At 44.6% G+C, this 18,753-nt stretch overlaps 1 protein-coding gene across 1 annotated transcript in view; it reads right to left on the bottom strand.

Annotated features, from left to right (window-relative positions):
• Nucleotides 1-18,753, bottom strand: part of LOC119402816 (uncharacterized) — a 58,180-nt gene that overhangs the window by 34,583 nt on the left and 4,844 nt on the right. Inside the window, exons 2-4 of the mRNA XM_049418495.1 lie at nt 16,647-16,718; nt 13,454-13,491; nt 6,171-6,334 (exon numbers count right to left, since the gene is read on the bottom strand). Coding sequence (XP_049274452.1) covers nt 6,171-6,334; nt 13,454-13,491; nt 16,647-16,716 — 272 coding nt within the window. The 5' untranslated portion in view covers nt 16,717-16,718. The remainder of the gene's footprint in view (nt 1-6,170; nt 6,335-13,453; nt 13,492-16,646; nt 16,719-18,753) is intronic.

Here is an 18,753-nt window from a genome sequence, read left to right as displayed (position 1 = left end):
AGGGCCAGATGTGGCCAAAGAGCGCCAGAGCGATGATAATGAACTGTGCATTACGCAGTGTGGGTGAAACAGATGTGACGTGGCTGTAAATGGGCCTAAAAGCAGTCGCTGTAAGTGAGTAAGATATACATACATTAAAATTATGGCAATAACAAATGATGTGTGCTATGAAGACATAAAATTCATTAAAAATAATACGAATATCAAATAAAAACTTGGCGTGGAGCACTAGTGCCTCGGCAGAGCCCTTAAAACAAGGGCATGGAGGCATGGGCTCATTGAAAGCTGCTATCACAGCGGCATCTTCTGGAAGAGGACGCGCTATGAACTTGTTGGGCTAAAAACATTCAATACTACATCTTTTAAAAATCCAAGGACTGATTTTGCGTCAAAAAGCGGCTCTTCGCCGAGAAACATAATAGGATGTAGAGGAAGATGATAGCGGTATGCTAAGGGAAAATATTTCTTTCTCTCTCTTTCAGCTTCTGGACATTCCAGGAGGACGTGGAGGACGGTTAGCCTCTCGCCACATCTACCACACATAGGAGGTTCATCGCCAGTCAGCAGAAAGCTATGGGTACCATATGTGTGTCCTATTCTGAGGCGACAGAATAGGACATCAGTTCGCCGTGTTCTCGTAGCGGAGGGCCAGTAACCTAACTGCGGCTTAATCAAGTGAAGCTTATTATTTATTTCTGTGTCCCACAAGCGTTGCCAGTGGCTTCGCAGTTTCTTACGTAAGAAGGGTTTTAGATCTGTTGCAGGGACAGTAGCGATAGGGTTAATAGCGCGCAATATAATTGACGTGGCCATTTGGTCAGCTAACACATTGCCTTCGATGCTTCTATGGCCAGGTACCCAGCAAATAGTAACATGCTGGTTGGACATATACGCTGTACACAGAACGGAATACAGCTCAATTATTACCGGGTTTTTGAATCTAAAAAGTGATTTTAATGCATTTACGACGCTTAACGAGTCTGTGAATATAACTGATTTTTGTATGTTTGACTTCCGTATATGCTTCACAGCCGACAATAGTGCATAACCCTCAGCCGTAAAGATACTTGTTTCCGGGTGCAGTACACCGGATTCCGAGAAGGATGGTCCGACGGCTGCATAAGCCACCCCTGCATGCGACTTAGAAGCGTCGGTATAAAACTCTACGCATGAGTAGTTGGACTGGAGTTGTCGGAAATGCATTTTAATATGTGCTTCTGGTGCATGTTTAGTGATCTCGACAAATGAGGTGTCACAATGTATAAGCTGCCACTGCCACGGCGGTAAAAGTTTCGCTGTGGGCATAGGACAAAGTTCTAGCAGTGGAACATCCATTTCCTCACTTAAGGTTCTCACACGCAAAGAGAACGGCTTTCTCGCTGCGGGTCGATTATGGAAGAGGGTGGCAGCGGTCATATCGTTTATAGTTGAATAAGCAGGATGTTTGATGTTTGCGCGTACCTTTATAAAATATGTGAAACTACTATAGGATCGCTGCAGGTGAAGTGACCACTGATTCGACTCTACATAGAGGCTCTGGATCGGACTTGTCCTGAAAGCACCGGTTGCAAGTCGGATACCCAGGTGGTGAACGGGGTCTAAGATTTTTAATGCACTTGGCGTTGCGGAATGATAAATTATAGAGGCATAATCAAGGCGCGACCAGACAAGACTTTTGTACAACTTCAAGAGGCACTTTCGATCACTACCCCATGTTGTACGTGATAGAAGCTTTAGGACGTTCATCGCTTTCAGACATTTCATTTTTACATATTTAATATGGGGTATAAACGTGAGCTTAGAATCTAAAGTGGTTCCCAGGAATTTATGCTCGCTGCTCACAGAGAGTTGGTCTCCCTTGATCGCAATACTTGGTAGTGGCATTACCCCTCGTTTGTTGGAGAAAAGTACGCAAGTACTCTTCTGGGTGTTTATTTTAAAGCCATTCTCATCCGCCCATTAGAGAATTTATTCATTCCAAGCTGCACTTGTCGTTCGCAGATAGACATATTGCATGATTTGAAACTCATCTGCACATCATCAACATACACGGAATAAAACATCGCGCTTGGAATTACTGACTGCAGAGAGTTCATTTTTACAAGAAAGAGTGTGCAACTAAGCACGCCCCCTTGCGGAACACCAGTCTCTTGGGTGAATGGTCTAGAGAGAGCATTTCCCACTTTTACGCGAAAGGTTCGGTTAGACAAATAACTTTCAATTGTGTTTAACATGTTCCCATGGATGCCCATGGCGGCAAGGTCGCGTAGAATCCCGAATCGCCATGTGGTATCGTACGCTTTCTCTAAGTCTAGGAATACCGAAAGTACAAACTGCCTATGAATAAATGCATCTCTAATGTATGTCTCTATGCGAACGAGGTGGTCTATTGTCGACCTCCCCTCTCTGAACCACACTGAATGGGGTCTAGTATACTGTTACTTTCTAGAAAGTGGATTAAGCGCCGGTTTAACATTTTCTCATATAGTTGCATAGACAGCTTGTTAACGCTATTGGCCTGTAGCTGGCAGCTAAGGACGGTCTTTGCCTTGCTTAAGTACCGGATGACTACCGCTTCTTTCCATAACAATGGAAATATACACAGCTGCCACATGGATTGTATAGAGTTAGAGAGTGTGTTTTAGTGTTTCGGGGTGAAGATACTTGATCATTTCGTACATTATGCGATCGCCACCCGGGCGCCGGTTGTGCAGCATGCAAGAGATGCCTTAAGTTCAGCTAATGTAAATGGGCCAGTTGTAAGCCTCACTGGATGGACGTTTACACTTAAGGGGCTGCCGCTCTTCGCGTTCTTTGAATCTTAAGAACGTTTCTGTATAGTGTGATGCACTTGAGACGTATTCAAAGTGGTTCGCCTAGGCAGTCGCCTGCTCCTCCAGGCCCTCACCTCGGCTACTTACCAAGGGTAGGGGGTGTGACTCCCGACCCATTAACTTGTTCACCCTATTCCAAACCTTCGTTTCGTCGGTTGTAAGAATTTATACCGGAGATGTACCTATTCCAACTTTCTTTCTTTGCAAGACGACGCGTTCTTCGGGCTTGTGGACTTAACCTGTTTGAAATTGACGAGGTTTTCAGCCGTTGGGTAATTCGGAGTAATCTCCAAGCTTTATTTTGGACTATTGCGCGCTTTTCCGACAATCGTCGTTCCACCATGGGATGCGACGCTTATTAGTCATTCCGTTAGTTTGCTTAATACATTTCACTGCAGCGTCAATAATAAAACCTGTTAGGTATGCCACAGCATCGTCTATATTAAATCAGCAATGTCATCTCCGTCTAAAAATGTGTTTTCTCGGAACAGTTCCCAGTTGGCTGACTTGGTGTTCCAACGAGGAAAGTCAGGCGAGCATGTATCTTCTTTTGTTAACTTCAACATAATCGGGAAGTGGTCACTCCCAAAGGGGTTCTTGAGAACGGACCACTCCAGATATGGAATTAGTGTACTCGAGACAATACTTAGGTCTATAGAAGAGTATGTGTTGTGTGTAGTGCTATAATACGTTGGTTCTTTTGTTCAGTAAACATGCGCCTGACGAAAACAGAAAGTGTTCTATTAGGCGTCCTCGCGCATCCAAACGGGGGTCGCCCCATAGGGGATTATGTGCGTTTAGATCACCAAACGACTATATATGGCGGAGGAAGTTCATCAATGAAGCTTTGAAATTGTGTCTTCGAAAGTTGATAGCACGGAGGAATGTAAATAGAAGTAATTGTTAATAGCTTACCGAACAGCACTGCTCGGACAGCAACTGCCTCAAGAGAAGTTCGGAGATTTAATTGCTTACAGGCAACACCTTTATCAACTATTATAGCGACACCGCCCGACGAGGCGGCAGCGTCGTCACGGTCTTTACGGAAGATGGCATATTGCTTAGAAAGTTTGTTTGTGTGGACTTGAGATGTGTTTCCTGAACACACAGCACCTTTGGAGTATGTTTATTAAGAAGTTCTCTGATATCATCAAGATTATGGAGAAGTCCTCTCACATTCCACTGTAAGATCTGTGTGTCCATTTTAGATATGTTTTGTGCTGTGTGCTCAAGGATGGAAAATTAGCTCACGGTCCCTTTCCAGGGGCCGTGACACGAGATTTTTCTTTTTTTGGATCGGTCGACGGAGTCGCGCCGATCCTTAGGCGCTGGCTGCGCCCTCACGCTCGGTGTTGTGTCCATTGCATCTTGCGAGGCGCTGGACACGCGCTCTTGCGAGCGCAGCGTTTTGTTTGAGGGCCTCGCCTCAAGAGACGGGACCTTCGCGCCCCCCAGCCCGGAGGTTGGTGGGTCCTTCTTGGATGGCGGAGCAGCACTGGCTGCAACCGCCGAGGGGGCGGGTGGCGTCACCGCCGGCTCACTACGCGTGTGCCGGACAGCCGCCGGAGGCCGTCGTGGCGCTGCCCCTGACGCGCCACTTCGGCAAAGCTGGTTTCTGGTAGTAGGTAGGACACCTGCCTTCGTGCCTCCTTAAATGAAATGTTTTGTTTTACTTTGATTGTGACAATTTCCTTTTCTTTTTTCCAGCATGGGCATGACCGTGAGTATGCGGCATGCTCCCCATTACAGTTCGCACAGAGAAGAGAGTTTTCACAAGGCATCAGATGTGTGTTCTTCAGCACTGCATTCGCGCAAGTTAGGCGGCCTCGGCAGTTCTGTGAACTGTGGCCGAACCGCTGGCATTTGAAACATCGGAGAGGGTTTGGTATATATGGCCTCACTCGAAGCTGATGTACCCAGCCTCGATGGAGTCGGGCAGTACACTTGAATTGAAAGTAAGTATCAGGTGCTTAGTCTGGACTTCTTTGCCATCGCGCCTTATCCTAATTCGTTTCACGTTGATGACATTCTGTTCGCTGAAACCCTCCAGGAGTTCAGCCTCCGTCAGCCCTAACAAGTCATCATCTGAAACACGCCACGGGTGGTATTCATGGTCGGTGTGGGGTTACTATTAAGTGGTATCTCCAAATTTCGCTAGATTAGGCAGTCTCTCATATTGTTTCTGGTCGCGGAGCTCCAAGAGGAGGTCACCACTTGCCATTCTCGATACTTTATATCCTGGGCCAAAGATTTCGGTCAAAGACTTCGAAACTAGAAAAGGTGAAAGTGTTCGCACTGGTTTGCCGGGTGTGTCAGCGTGGATAACATGGAATCGGGGGAAAGATACTCTCTGGTGACCAAAAAACTGGAAGACTTCGTCGGTGCGCCCCCTTTTGTGAGGGCGATCAGGGAGTGGGGGGAAGGAACTAGCCATATGTAAATGTTTATATTTCGGCAGCAGCGCCAGCCACCCACCATGGAGTCCTACAAGGGGACGCTGTAGGGTCTGTAAGCACAGGCCCTGCAGGCGCCAGCTGTACGCCACCACTATAACCGAATATGGTGTATCCAAGGTAGGATAACCACACAGGGTTAACCCTTGCCGCCAGGAAACACGGAAGTCAATGGAAGAGAGTAGAGGACAGGAAAGATTTAAAGTAAGAGAAAAGACGAAGATGTGAGGGGAGAGGCAGGAAAAGGCGACTGCCGATTTCCCCTGGGTGGGTCAGCCCAGGGGTGCCGTCTACGTGAAGCCGGGGCCAAAGGGGTGTGTTGCGTCTGCCGGGGGGCCTTAAAGGTCCAATCACCCGGCGTCGGCTCAACCCCCAGGATCCCCTTTTCCCCGGACACGGCAAAGCCACGCACGGCTAGGCGTGGGAGGGGTCGAAACCCCCCGTTAGCTCGGGTCCGTGGTGTCGCTACACACCAAACGCCTGCTCGCGCAGACGCCCCTGCGGGGGGCGGCAACACTGAAATGTCTACAGAGATGCACAGCTTGGCAAGCGCATGTGAAGGTGATGCGAAGAGGGCTCGATTACGCTATTTAGTTCCAATCGGAAGTGCGAAGGTTAAGCCTTCTAACTTTTGTCCGAAAGATATATGATTTTTATAAGAAGTTGTTTTTTCAAGACTATGACATCCATACATCGCATATTCGTACTGTCCAACAGACAAACATTCGCACTGGTAAGCTTTATGGAAAGCATAGGCCACAAGATCAATGAAAGACGAAAAAATTGGTACTTTACGTTCCAATAATCATGAAGACCCATGAATTGAGTTGCTTCGCGATTAAGTATAAACCAGTAGAAGCAGAGTTTGCAAACAAGCCATCACTACGACGTGAAACTCACATTTTCCCATTTTCTGTAGAAAACGGTACGAACGGCAACTTCTCCTTCGGCGCTGTCTAATGTGCAGTTGAAGCACCTGAAGTTCAAATACAGGTAAGGGACATCTGGCATCATCCCTAGGATGAGACTCTTCGGATTTTGCATCAGCTGTGGAAGAAAAATGACTTCTAGGTGTTCATTGTAATCTGAACTTGGTTGAAGAGGCATTAGTGAAATAAGTCTCGTACCTAAATAATTTTTTTTCTGACACATGCGAACATTGTACATTTCGCCAGTGCCTTGACTAACCAAAGTATATGTTTTGACTTTATGTAGAACGAAACTAGTTTCACAATCACTGATGTGAAAAGAAATTATGTAATTGACTGACTTTTTTTTTCAATATATGAAGCAAATAAACGTATAGCGTATCATCAGAAACTACACAAAAGGTGATTTTCACAAACAATAATTTAGCGAAATAGCGATTGAATGTGAAATAGTTGAGAGAAAACATTGGAAATATTCTGTGGCCCGAAAACTTCGCAGGCTTTGTCGTATATATGTGTACAGCATGTATTTTAAGCAATGACTTCCTTATTCGCCTTATTAAGATATGATTGGGCAGGCGATCTTATCTCTTCACCCAATTATTGTCGTCGTTTGAGTGGCTGCTGTATGCTGACTCAATGGGCACATTGTGAATACTTTCGCCAAGTTTATCATTTGAATAAGTTGTTTTGATAAATATCTGTACGCGGACGCAATTTATGCTCCTCACTTTTATTTATCCTTTACTAGTGAAGTTACCAGGTCTTAACAAAACCTGAGTTATCGTAATTCGTTTTTATAAACTTTTGCTTGAATGGTTTTGGAAAAGTTTCAAGCCTACATATTCTGACTTCTTGTTCTTTTTTTTTATTTGATAAAGTGGGAAAGCAACGAGTAATACTTGCGCTCTTGCATGTACAGCACTCGGCGATTGGAGCGTAATACTCGGAATGCGTGGCTGCTGGCGGCGAGGGTGACCTCGCCGGTAGGCAGCCGTTCTTCCTCCGGTAGGCAGCCGTTCAATCTGTTGTCCTTTATGGCGCCGGGAAAGCGCTGCTTGCCGTGGCTTCAGAACTCTGGGCTCATGTGCCGCGTAACGTGAAACGGCTGGAGCTGGCGGGCAGCATAAATAAGGATTGCAATGCTCCGCCGGCTCCATGGATGGAACCACAGACTGAACGACTGTCTGGCCGATGCAGTCATTGTACGTCAACAACGCTCTTGCCCTGACCGTCACCGTCACAGCCAACAGCCACGCGCTTCGAGTAGCGTATTTCAATCACCGAGCACAATGGAGGCTTACTAATTACCAGGAGGGGGTGACACAGGGGGCGGCAGCGACGAGCGGGGAGGGATTAAAGTCAGATTTTAAATGTACATTGAAAGTGAGGCACGCAAATACAATCTGTTACCCTTGTGATCAAAATTTTGAAGTTGTTTGCGTAAGGTTCGCTCCAGCATTATACTTAACGTGAAAAACAAAGTGCTGACGTAATTTTCGCTGTATGATAAGCGGCCTGCCTTGGGCTAGACCCTCCGCAGACAAGTCCGAAAGGAGGGCGAGTGGCCCCAGTGCCCCCAATGGCCCTCCCTTTACTGACACCTCTGTCCTCTGAAGATTTTGTAATCCTATAGGGCTGAAATAACCGACTTATAAAAACCTCCAATCGCCGCTTGTATAGTAATTTACGCCGAGAGCTACGTGAGAAATGCGCAATCACCTCTTGCGCCACAATCACAAGAAACAATAAAGTTTAGTGCATCTCGTTAACTTTACCATAGGTCGTGCTGGCTCACAAGAATACAAATTCCACGTGGTTTGCCTTGGGTGTATGGCTTGCAAACATAAGGAGGCAGAGTTTCACAAGGCATGCTGCATAAGCGACGTTCCCTATTTGCTGAGAGCATTATAACCGACTGAACCATCGCACATAACTCTCTTTCTTAAGCTTCAGTAGTAACTAACGGAGTACGGAATATTCTTTTCCTCCAAGCGCACATGGGAAATCTGTGAAATCGGTGTAGTATAATGTGTCCCCGCAGAGTAACGCCATCAGAGAATAACTGATAGCCATTCCACTACTGTGAAGGTGGCAGCTTTCGAATGTGTGATTATGGTGGCTCTGTTATAGGGAATGCACTATCATTACTGACTATTTGTGGCCACGCTCCTGTCCGCGCACTTCTACGTCTTTGAAAGAGAGACGTTATGCATTTGCCAGTGACGGCCGGGCCAGCGCGATGCCTAGACTCGGCGGACGTGGCGAATTACGTGCGAGAGGTCGCCGGGGGTTCTTACATCATGTCCTGCAGAGGGATTTCATTCCACGAACAAGAAATTCAGTGTAGCCTTCGAAGAAACTGATATAAACTGATCTAATTGTCGACCGAGTAGTGTCGTTGTACGCGTCGTTTTTTCGCCGTACGAGTTGTTCTTGTACGCGTGATTTCATCCGCGGACGCGACCCGCCAGAACCTAGCCATAAACAGCTTCAATGTAAAACACTTTGTCGAGTTAACCGAACAGGGAATGTAACCCAGGCACTCTGCGTAGCACTGAAATAACCTACCACGTAGTCGCCTCAGTACTTCCAACTGCTTCGGGGAAAACCCTGTAGAAGTGCCATGTCGCAGGAGGGGGTGGTTCAACGCATTCTAGTCATTATAAAGGCGCTCAATCATAACTCATTACCATTGTCCGCAAGGGGTAACGTGCCAACCCATTTCTCAGGCTCACTAGCCATGGAACTCCGCCCTGTTCCTTCACCCTCACAATACTCCTGGGAGATTGCGCTGACCAGCTCAGAGCCTCAGGAGCAGCGTCGGCTGATCCAGCGGGCACGTGGTGTGGTGCGAGCCAATGAGGCCCTGAACAAAGGGCTCCACCCAACGAGGACGATCATTTAGGCCTGAATAAATAAAAGATTTCTCTTTCTCGCTCTCTCTTTCAAGAAAATGAGAAAAAAAGCGTCCTTGTCTTTTCCAAGAATCACTGTCATGTCCTCTTGCAGTTTCTGTGGATTATGTGATTGCTCTGAACATGCTTTGTCCATCAGGTCATAGATAATCATTATCATCAGATACACTGAAGGGGTAGCATGTGAAACCCTTTGCCAGGCTTCCTACCACTAAAATGTGTTGGAAGGAAAGAGAGAGATGCGTCACTGGCTTATCCAAAATGCGACCTTATATCTCCTCTAGCACTTGCTTTAGATTATGTGTGCGCGATGGGAGAACCGTGTGCGTCTTTTCATCCAGAGGCCGAGTTCCAAGCGGGAAGAACGGAGCAGCGACGCAAGTGGCTCCAGGTTGAGCGCGAGTTGACCGATCCTAATGTCGTCGCCCATCTGTGGACAGGAACTGATCAATATCAGGAAAAAAGCGCGGTCTTCTTGTGCGCAGGAAACTCCCGAGGAACGTGGTGGGCCGCTTGCGGCAAGACCGACGTATCACACGAGACGATTCGCTTTTTGTCCTTCTCCTCTTCGCTTCTATTCTGCTCTCCTTATCATTTCTTTTATTCAACGCATTGCTAGGCGACGCCTGGTCGCGTTATCGCTCGGTGTGGTTTTTTGTGCGCTTATCGAACAGCCTAACCTCCGGCCTAAACAGTTTGGCTGTCGAAAGATAAATAGTTCTCCGCTGAAGATAGCGACCATAACGTGCATGTCTGAATTGTCAGGAGTTGAAACTGTGCGTTTCGGTCAGTTACTGGTGCCGCCAAAGCGTAGGCGCACGTGTTAAATGTAGCAGGTGGCACATCGGTTTGCTAATGTCGCCGCTCCAGTACTCCAAGTCGCGATGCGATCACGTTTGCGTACTCCTGCCATCACTCGGAGGTTTCCCCCACCTGGATAAGATTTGAGAAATCGTGAAAAATGCCATGTAAATTAATAACAGTTAGTGCTTGGGGTGTATATCGTTCACTGGCCCCCTCGTCAGCAGGTTGCTGAATAAACGACTTTCCACATGAAATAACAAAATTATCGTAACTGATCTTGGTATCCCCACATATTTAGTGAACTTTGTTTTCTGCGAAAATGGTGTTTTACGACCAGCGCAAAAATGGCATATTTTGCTAGCGCCTTGACTGACTTAAGACCTTGACGTTTGGTGCAATAAAACTGCTTTCCTCGTATGAGCAGTAATACTTTTATAGAATTGTCTCCAAATACCGAGTTTGATCGAAATGTACACGAAATAAGGGTAAGAGTATTAAAAGGTGCGTTATCAAAACATCATTTCATTCAAGTCGTATTTGGTTTGGGTAGAAGGAGACAGACTGAAGAGCTGCCAGAACAGCTTGAGTGAGGTCATGTCCTCGATAATATTACATAAACAGCAGATATACAGCAGCTGCATCCAGTAAAGAGCAACATGTTATAATAAAATGGTTATACAGATGGTTATACCTGGATATTACCATGTTCAGATCTCTGTTTTCACGAGCATGTAGTGTATATAATAAGGGTAATTCAACAGCAAATATCTATCAATGAAGTACAAAGGTAGCTGTCTAATTATTAATTATGTCGACGCATATAATTAAAAAAAACAGAAAACAAAAGAAGGGCAAGTTTATCATATGCTACTCTATACAAAATATTTCCATTGGGAATAAGTTTTAAAAGCGGTACTATGCCATCCAATATATAATGAAAATGGTCTTCATGAACCCCTTTCAGTAAACACGGCAAGGTTTAAGATATAGAGTGCTCATCGTAACCGGTACTCGGTGTTGAGACAAGGTATTTTTCTTCGTGCCTGGTTATCCTTATATGAGTGTTACCCTGTAATCTAGACGACAAAACATTTAGATTGTGGTTGTTCTTTAAGAAGTCTTTAGAACTAAGGAGCCTTCAACAGTTATTCATTGAATACACAGGTAACAAATTGTACTTTTTATGAGCGTGGTAGTGTGGGCGAGGTATGTGATGTTTAGTGGGTAAGTAGCAAACAAGTTGTGGGCTAGGAACGAGTATACCTGCCACGTGAGATACATAATATCGATTAATGAACAGTCTCAATAAACAATAGAATCCCTATAGCGCCGCCTGAAACAGAGTTACGAAGACGGGTTTTGGGGTGTGGGTACTTGTGCAGGCTTGTCCAATATTAGGGTGAACACGGCTCAGCGTAGCCGCAATCCGCGGAGCGCCAGTCCCTTTGGCGCGGCAGCGCATCGAAGCGAAGCAGCGGAGGCGGGCAAGGTCCTCACGGGTGGTACTTCACGGCGTCGTCTGCAGGGCCGATAGAGCGTGACGCTTTTACTTTGTCGCTGTACAGCTAGAGCGACGCGCTCCTGTGCGCCTGCGCCGCTTCCCTTCAGTGCGCAGCTGCGCCGGATGCACTGGATCACCGCGGAGCGCTGCCACGCTAAGCAGTCTTCGCCCTAACAGTGGACGAGTACGCCCAACAGTAGACTACAGCAATCGTCCCGTTCGTCTCGCTTGAACGTAAGGGAAAGGTGGACATCACATGCAGCGCCCGAGCGCAGCGGAAGCGGCTGCCTCCGCTGCCGCGGCGCCGCTCAGTTGCACCCCCTGCACCTGCGTACGCAACACTGCGCTCACGCCACGTGCGTTTGAGATGCATAGCGTGCGCTTCTCGGGCTACTCTCCTGAGAGTGCTCGTGTAGGGTCCTCCTTTCCTTCTTCCACTACTCTCCTCCCTTATGAAACATGAGTATATGGTTATATCTTGCTGAATAAGAATGGTCATAGGAGCGCCACTGAGGGGAACAGCGTATGCAGGGGACGTGACACGCTTCTTGCCGCATTAGTTTGAACAGCGTTCGAATCTATGAGATAGAGATCGTGACATCCAGCAGCAAGTGCATGGAAAGACAGCCCAAAGGAAGTTCCAAATACTTTACACCCGGTGCAGTTAATGTGACAGATATCGCATGTGAGACGTACGTACATACGGGAAGAGCGAGCGCAGCGGCTATCATGGGTTAACAAAACATTTCAGACGCCAGTCTGGAATCAGCGTAAAAAAGCTGAGTTTCACATCGTCTGGCACATGCGTGTCACACTGTTTGCCGTGACATACTGTTTGCCGTCACACTGTTTGCGTTGGCAATAAACTTCAATTCAATTCAATATGGATTTCAAGAAGCGACTCGTAGATGATGTAGGGTGTGTTGGATGCACGCAAATTCCTGCTTAATGGCTGGCTACTTTCAGAGCTTGCGCAACAATTCGGCGCAACCATCTCCGTTGAGCCTTCGCAGTGGCTAACACTGACGTAAACTCATTTGTCAATTTATTGCGATAGCAATTATATGGACAGTCTCGGCTGGAAAATGTCCGTCCCCGTCGCCGTCATTCACCATATAAGTATGTATATATATAGAAAAGCCAGAAAGAAAAAATAATTCAGAAATTCTTTCCGACGCGCGGAATCGAACAGGCGACCTCTCGCTTTACAGCCCGCCGCGTTAGGCGTTAGACCACGACAGCACCGTCCTTCAGCTTGCAAACGGCGAGCTATTTATATACACCATGTAATTCAGCATGCTTCCTTAATGACCACATAGATGGCGCGATGTGCGCGTGTGTGGCGTGCTTTAAAGATCGTCGCCCCGCTCCAGCGAACGCCGTTGCTCTTCGCTCTACAGGGCGTGGTCGCTTTCGTGCGCTTATCTCGAGGAAAGAAGGGGCGGCCGGTGGGGTGCTTCGCTTCGCTCGCTGCAGCGGCCGCGTTTGCGAAAGTAGCGCGCTGTTCAAACAGAAACAAGTAACAACTGTGACAATGAGTTCGCGCTCGTCTTGTGTGTACCTGTTCGTTCGTTTCGTGCGTCCTGCTTTATGTTTGAGCAGTGCGCTTCAAGTGTCGAGCTTTGACGCATTAGTTCGCGCTCGTCCTGTGTGCGTTCTCTTCGTGCGTCCTTTGGGCTCGAGCGATGCGCTGGCAATTTCGAGCTGCTTTGCGTTCTTCGCGTTACATTACATTTTATTGCTATCGCATTCATTGCTTCGCCGTTGCGGCGAAGCTGTGACTTTTTTTTTTGTGCATCTGAGGGGCAACTGGCCGGTCATTGCGTGTTGCGTGACATTGTACCGGATGTTTCTCAAATGCCCGCTGAAAAAAATTTATATATTCGTGATCTCAGATCTACTCGCGTTCGCTGTGTTTCAACCTTAAATCGTCCTACTATAAGTAGAGGTGTGTCACTCCAACTAGCCCAAACACGAGGCTTCATCAGGTACCGTACAAAAGTGTGGAGCTTACCTCTTTTACTTTTTCTGTAGATCCCAGTAAAGCTGAAACTGAATAAAAATTTGCTTGCACTATAACTTTATCGCTTCTTTTTTGTGAGAAAATTGGAGGAAAGAAACAGAAATAAACACGGCGGATAATTGTGCTTTCAGACGTCTGGTAGCACTGATGCAATCAGAGAAGCAGGTACGTAGTACTTATCTTCAAAATGCTAAATGCGTAATACACTGTTGCATTAAGGCCGAGTCGTGCAGCGTCCATCCACGCTGACACACACACGCACGTACGCACACACACACACACACACACACGCACAAACATATATATATATATATATATATATATATACACACACACACACAGGGTGTTTCAAGAAATGTGTCCAACCTTCTCAAAAAATCAGGAAAATGCGATATTTGCTCGGGGCTTTCAGAATCGCTTTTTCTGTAGCGGCAGGAGTCTTAAGGTAGTAAAGGACATCATTGAGGACGGTAATTAAGAAAGTTACATTAATTAACTTTTTAATTAGTGGAGTTAGGTGATCGTGTTAAATGGGAGAATTGAAGTTCCTCCTGCGTGGAACCCATCTGAGCTTTGAGATTTCGAAAAAGCGTCATCTAGTAATTGTTGTGGCGTAATGAAATTCAACGAAATGCAACGGCTTTGAACAGCGAACGCCATCAAATTCGCTTTAATTTCATTACTTTGTAGTTATTAATAAAGGCCGCTTTTTCGAAATCTGAATATTGGGATGGGTTTCTGGCACGAAGAACTTCAATTCCCCAATTTGACATAGTCACCTAACTGCACTAATTAAAAAGTTATTTAATTTAACTTTCTTAATTACTGTCTCAGGTCATGTCTCTAACCATCTTACGATGCCTAGCGCTACAGAAAAAGTCATTCACTCATTTTGGACGTCTCACAAGAATATGGCAGTTGCGTTCTTCCATGTTTGTTTAGGTTTCGCCATTGAATTTGGTTGAATTTCATTACTTCGTAATTATTACTAGACGCCACTTTTTCGAAATCTCAAAGTCGGGTTAGGTTTCTGGCATGAAGAACTTCAATTCTCCCATTTGACAAACCACCTAACTCCACTAATTAAAAAGTTAATTAATTTAACTTGTTTAATTACATTCCCAAATAATTTCTTTAACCATCTCAACATCCCTGCCACTACAGAAAAAACAATTCTGAAATCAGCAATCAAATATCGCATTTTCCTGATTTTTTGAGAAGGTTGGACACATTTTTTGAAACACCCTGTATATACGAGTATATATATATATATATATATATATATATATATATATATATATATATATATATATATATATATATATATATATATATATATATATATATATATATATATATATATATATAATAATCGTCAGTAGCCTCACTAGGCCCACTGCAGGGCAAAGGCCTCTCCCTTGTTCCGCCAATGGACCCGGTGCTGTGTTTGCTGCTGCCACGTTACACCCGCAAGCTTCTTAATTTCATCTGCCCACCTAACTTACTGTCTGCACATATATTCAGTTGCTCTCTAACAGCGCTTACGTTGTACGTTATTATATCAGCCATCTTTCCTTGTTCATCGGCACTATCTCTCAGTGCAGACGCTTATTCTTCCAATTTTAACAGGTTTTATTATTCAGACTGGAAAAATATTCAAGCGAATATCGGGAGGCATGGAACAATTTTCAAACTTCGGCAATAACAAAATATAGTACTTGTTAAGAGCTTCTGTGATGCATGTATCTTTCGTTCAAGAATTTATGCTGCCCATTATTCGTAGGTTTAGCTCTGTAGTTATTTATTTCGCAAAGTATCAAGAGGCCTAGATATTTTTCAAGCTATATTTAACCATCTTACATAATCTACAAGATAGTACACAGTATATGCAGTGTAGTGTCTTGTAACTTGAATAACTTTAATGAAAATTCTTCCTTCTAAGTAAATCTCAATTGCACCTTTGTTAATTGTCATCTCCCTAGCAATGATTTATAAGTTGCAACAGGTGCCATATAAATATCGTATAGAGCTCCTAATAGTACACAATGTTATGAATTTTTATGCAATATTCTGGTTTCTTGAGCACAAATAGCCAAATAACTTTAATAAACCAGGCTCACAATTAAAATTGCTTAATATGCCACACGCGGGCCATCTAAAATTTCGCCGAATTATCAGAACCTCAACGGGAAGAAATTTCTTGTAATTCCACTGCATTCCGCTGATGCAACCATTTCTGCGTTTTCACAAAATAAACCACATTTCGTACTTCTCTTGTCAAACGGGATGGTCGTACCTGAGCGCAAGAGGGCCACTAATGAAATGTGCGGGAATAGAATAAGTGCTGAATGGTTTCACCGCAAAATATTTCGCATAGGAGAAAGAGCGAATAATTGCATTTAACAGATGGATGCAACTATTTAGCTTCATAATGTGCAAAGTTTCTACGAGCTTGTCAGCTATGACTACCTCTCACCGCAATTCCTGACAGCTGTGTCTTCCTTCGTCTGCTCTTGCATACACATATTCCATATGCCTGTTAAAATAATTTCGCTACTGTAAAGAAGAAAAAAATGGTACCAAACTTACCGAATTTTTTCGGTAATTTGTAGAGCTTTATTTTCAACATAAAATTGTACCATTCTTTCAATTCAAAGAAGTTCCTTTATTTCACTAATTGCGCAAAAAAATAGATAATTTCAAAATGGATTCCCCGCATGACAATGCACTGAAAGATGGATATAAAATGATAGCCGCGAAACAAATGACACAACATGCGCAAGTGTGGCCATCTAGCGCCAAAAAAACACAACTATGACGAGCACAGTCGCCATTGCTTCCACGTGCGACCAATTTTTGTTGACGAATGCGGTCGTCATCGGTAAATATGGTAAAAATGTCATAATAATAATATCTGGGGTTTAACGTCCCAAAGTAAAAATTTCATGGCGACTATACTAGTAAATGTTACCGAAAGGGTGAAGTAGGTGTCAATATAAGGCGGGAACCTAATTTAGAAAATAAATTGTGGGTTCTCTCAATGCTTGTTTGTTCGGACATGTTATTATAGCGAACAAAAACTTTGAGAACTTTACACAATAAAATGTGGTTGAATATGTGAAACTCACTGCGGTGATAAAGGCAGCCGCTAATTAGGCATTCGTATACACTAAACAGCACTCACCTAGACTCCGAATCAACAGGCAGCATATCACGGAGGTGAGAACAACGCTGTATAAAAATCTCCTGCCCATGTCTGCAAACAAGAGAAAATTTAGCATTCCTTGTGTAACTTAAAACATCCGCACAAGAACAACGACATTTCACACGAGCGAGTTGCTTACAGGTAAATTGACGGATGATATGCAGGGCAAAACGGACTGTTAAAACAAGAAATGAAATGTACTGTGTATAAGCGTGAACAACTTTTTTGGGTGAAATGCAGGTGATCTGAAACTACATTTACAGTACGCAAAATTCACCTTGAAAATAACTTGGATAATTAAAAGTTGGTTAATTACCGTTGACATTAAAACGGCAATATTGTCCTCAAGGCTGGCATATATCATACTACAAAACAAACCTATAAGAATTTATCGAAATGGAACTCTTGCAGTCCTTAAGAAATTGACCCTAGTCCAGGCTATGAAGCGGGACCACTGCTTTTCGAGGGGTATCACTCAGCACTCTAAGATAGATTGGAAGCGAGAACATTACAATTGCATGGCGAGTAATTGAATAGCAGGAGCAGTGAAACACTGTCCGTGATAACTAAGGTTCCGTCGAAGCTGGCGGATGTCCTCTTCCTGGGCAACATAAAATTGAGTAGATTTCTTTTCATTTTTTTTTTTGCTCCAGGACGCAAATTATTGTGCCAAACAGTAGAGCGGGCGCAACTTTACGTCTTCGTGTAAAGGCAGCTAATATTATACGATTTACGCAAGCTGATATTATTGCTTGAGCAGGTCCACGTGGTTGAGGTGAGCAAGAGTGGAGAGCAAATACCGGAATATCGAGGAATAGATTATATGCATTTCCCTAAGCACTTCAGTCTTTTACTTAGGAATTGCTGATGTATAGGATACTTGTAGAGATGGCCCAAGCACATCTAAACTGACAGCCACCCCAAGTAGACCACGATAGCAATGTCCAGTTTAAACGTACCTAAATATGACGGCTTTTTCTGACGCGTACTGTAACACACAATAATAGTGCCATCTGTAACACCCATTTGCAACAACGATCAGCATGGAAGCTTGCACAGATCTGCAAGAGGTGATCATCATTTCATAGAAAACTGAAGAGTCAGGTCCCTTTACCTTTGTCTCTCTCTTTACCCCTCATCCCTGTGCGGGATAGCAGGCCAGTAACACACTCTGCAGGCCGAGCGCTCCTGCTTCCTCTTCATTTAGTATTGTCTTCCTCTAGGGCAGCATTGCGCAAGTGCAGCAATGAATTTTTATTACCGCAACGGCAGCATAAAAGCGATACCTCTCACGGGACACCGCAGCAAGCGAGTATTCGCGAGGCGGCTTCGGCCTAGGTATGCTGTATTAATTTTATTGCGATACCCATTATGTGGACACAATATAAATGCTGTGCACTCGCAAGAATGCCCCAGTGGTGCCACTTGTAAAAAAAGGCAAACATCTGTGCGGTTACGCCCACATTTCGCGGAACAGTTTATACAGATGGAACAATTTATACTTTTTAGAACACTATTTATTTATTCGAAGGGTGACAAAGATGAACAATAAAAGTCTGGAACAGTTTCATTAATGGAAGTATTTTTTGATGAATATTAATATAAGTGGTGGCAATGACTAGTGAAGGGATAAATAACATGGCGTGAAACAAAGGATGATCAACATTTGAGATGACAAAAAATCGTCGAACAAGGGAGTGTTGGGACGTCGTGGAACATGGAGTGCCCTTCCGACTAACATTTTCTGGACCTCTTCAGATTTGGCGCGAGAATACAACGCAGAATTAAAGGAAATACGAGGACAAAGCACTCTCTGGTGCTGTTTTCCGTCGTCTTGTGTGATTTTGTTGCTGTGAACTTAAAGATTTACAGTATTGAGTGGCCCATCAGTTTTTTGTTGAACTTGTTAAGCGAAGCACGCAAGGAAATAACAAAAACGACAATCGTAACAAGTCAGGCATAACAAATAACAGGCAGAAAATTGGAGTACGCGAAGCGAGACAAAAGTAGGTAGAGGTTTTTGTCGTCTACAGAACGAATGAATTAGAAGAGCAGAGCAGTTTGAATTGACACGACTGCGCTGGAA

This window comes from Rhipicephalus sanguineus, chromosome 8, assembly GCF_013339695.2.
Source record: "Rhipicephalus sanguineus isolate Rsan-2018 chromosome 8, BIME_Rsan_1.4, whole genome shotgun sequence".
Classification (NCBI taxonomy): Eukaryota; Metazoa; Arthropoda; class Arachnida; order Ixodida; family Ixodidae; genus Rhipicephalus; species Rhipicephalus sanguineus.
The sequence above is the reverse complement of the archived record's forward strand: the minus strand, read 5'-3'. Positions and strand labels throughout refer to the sequence as shown.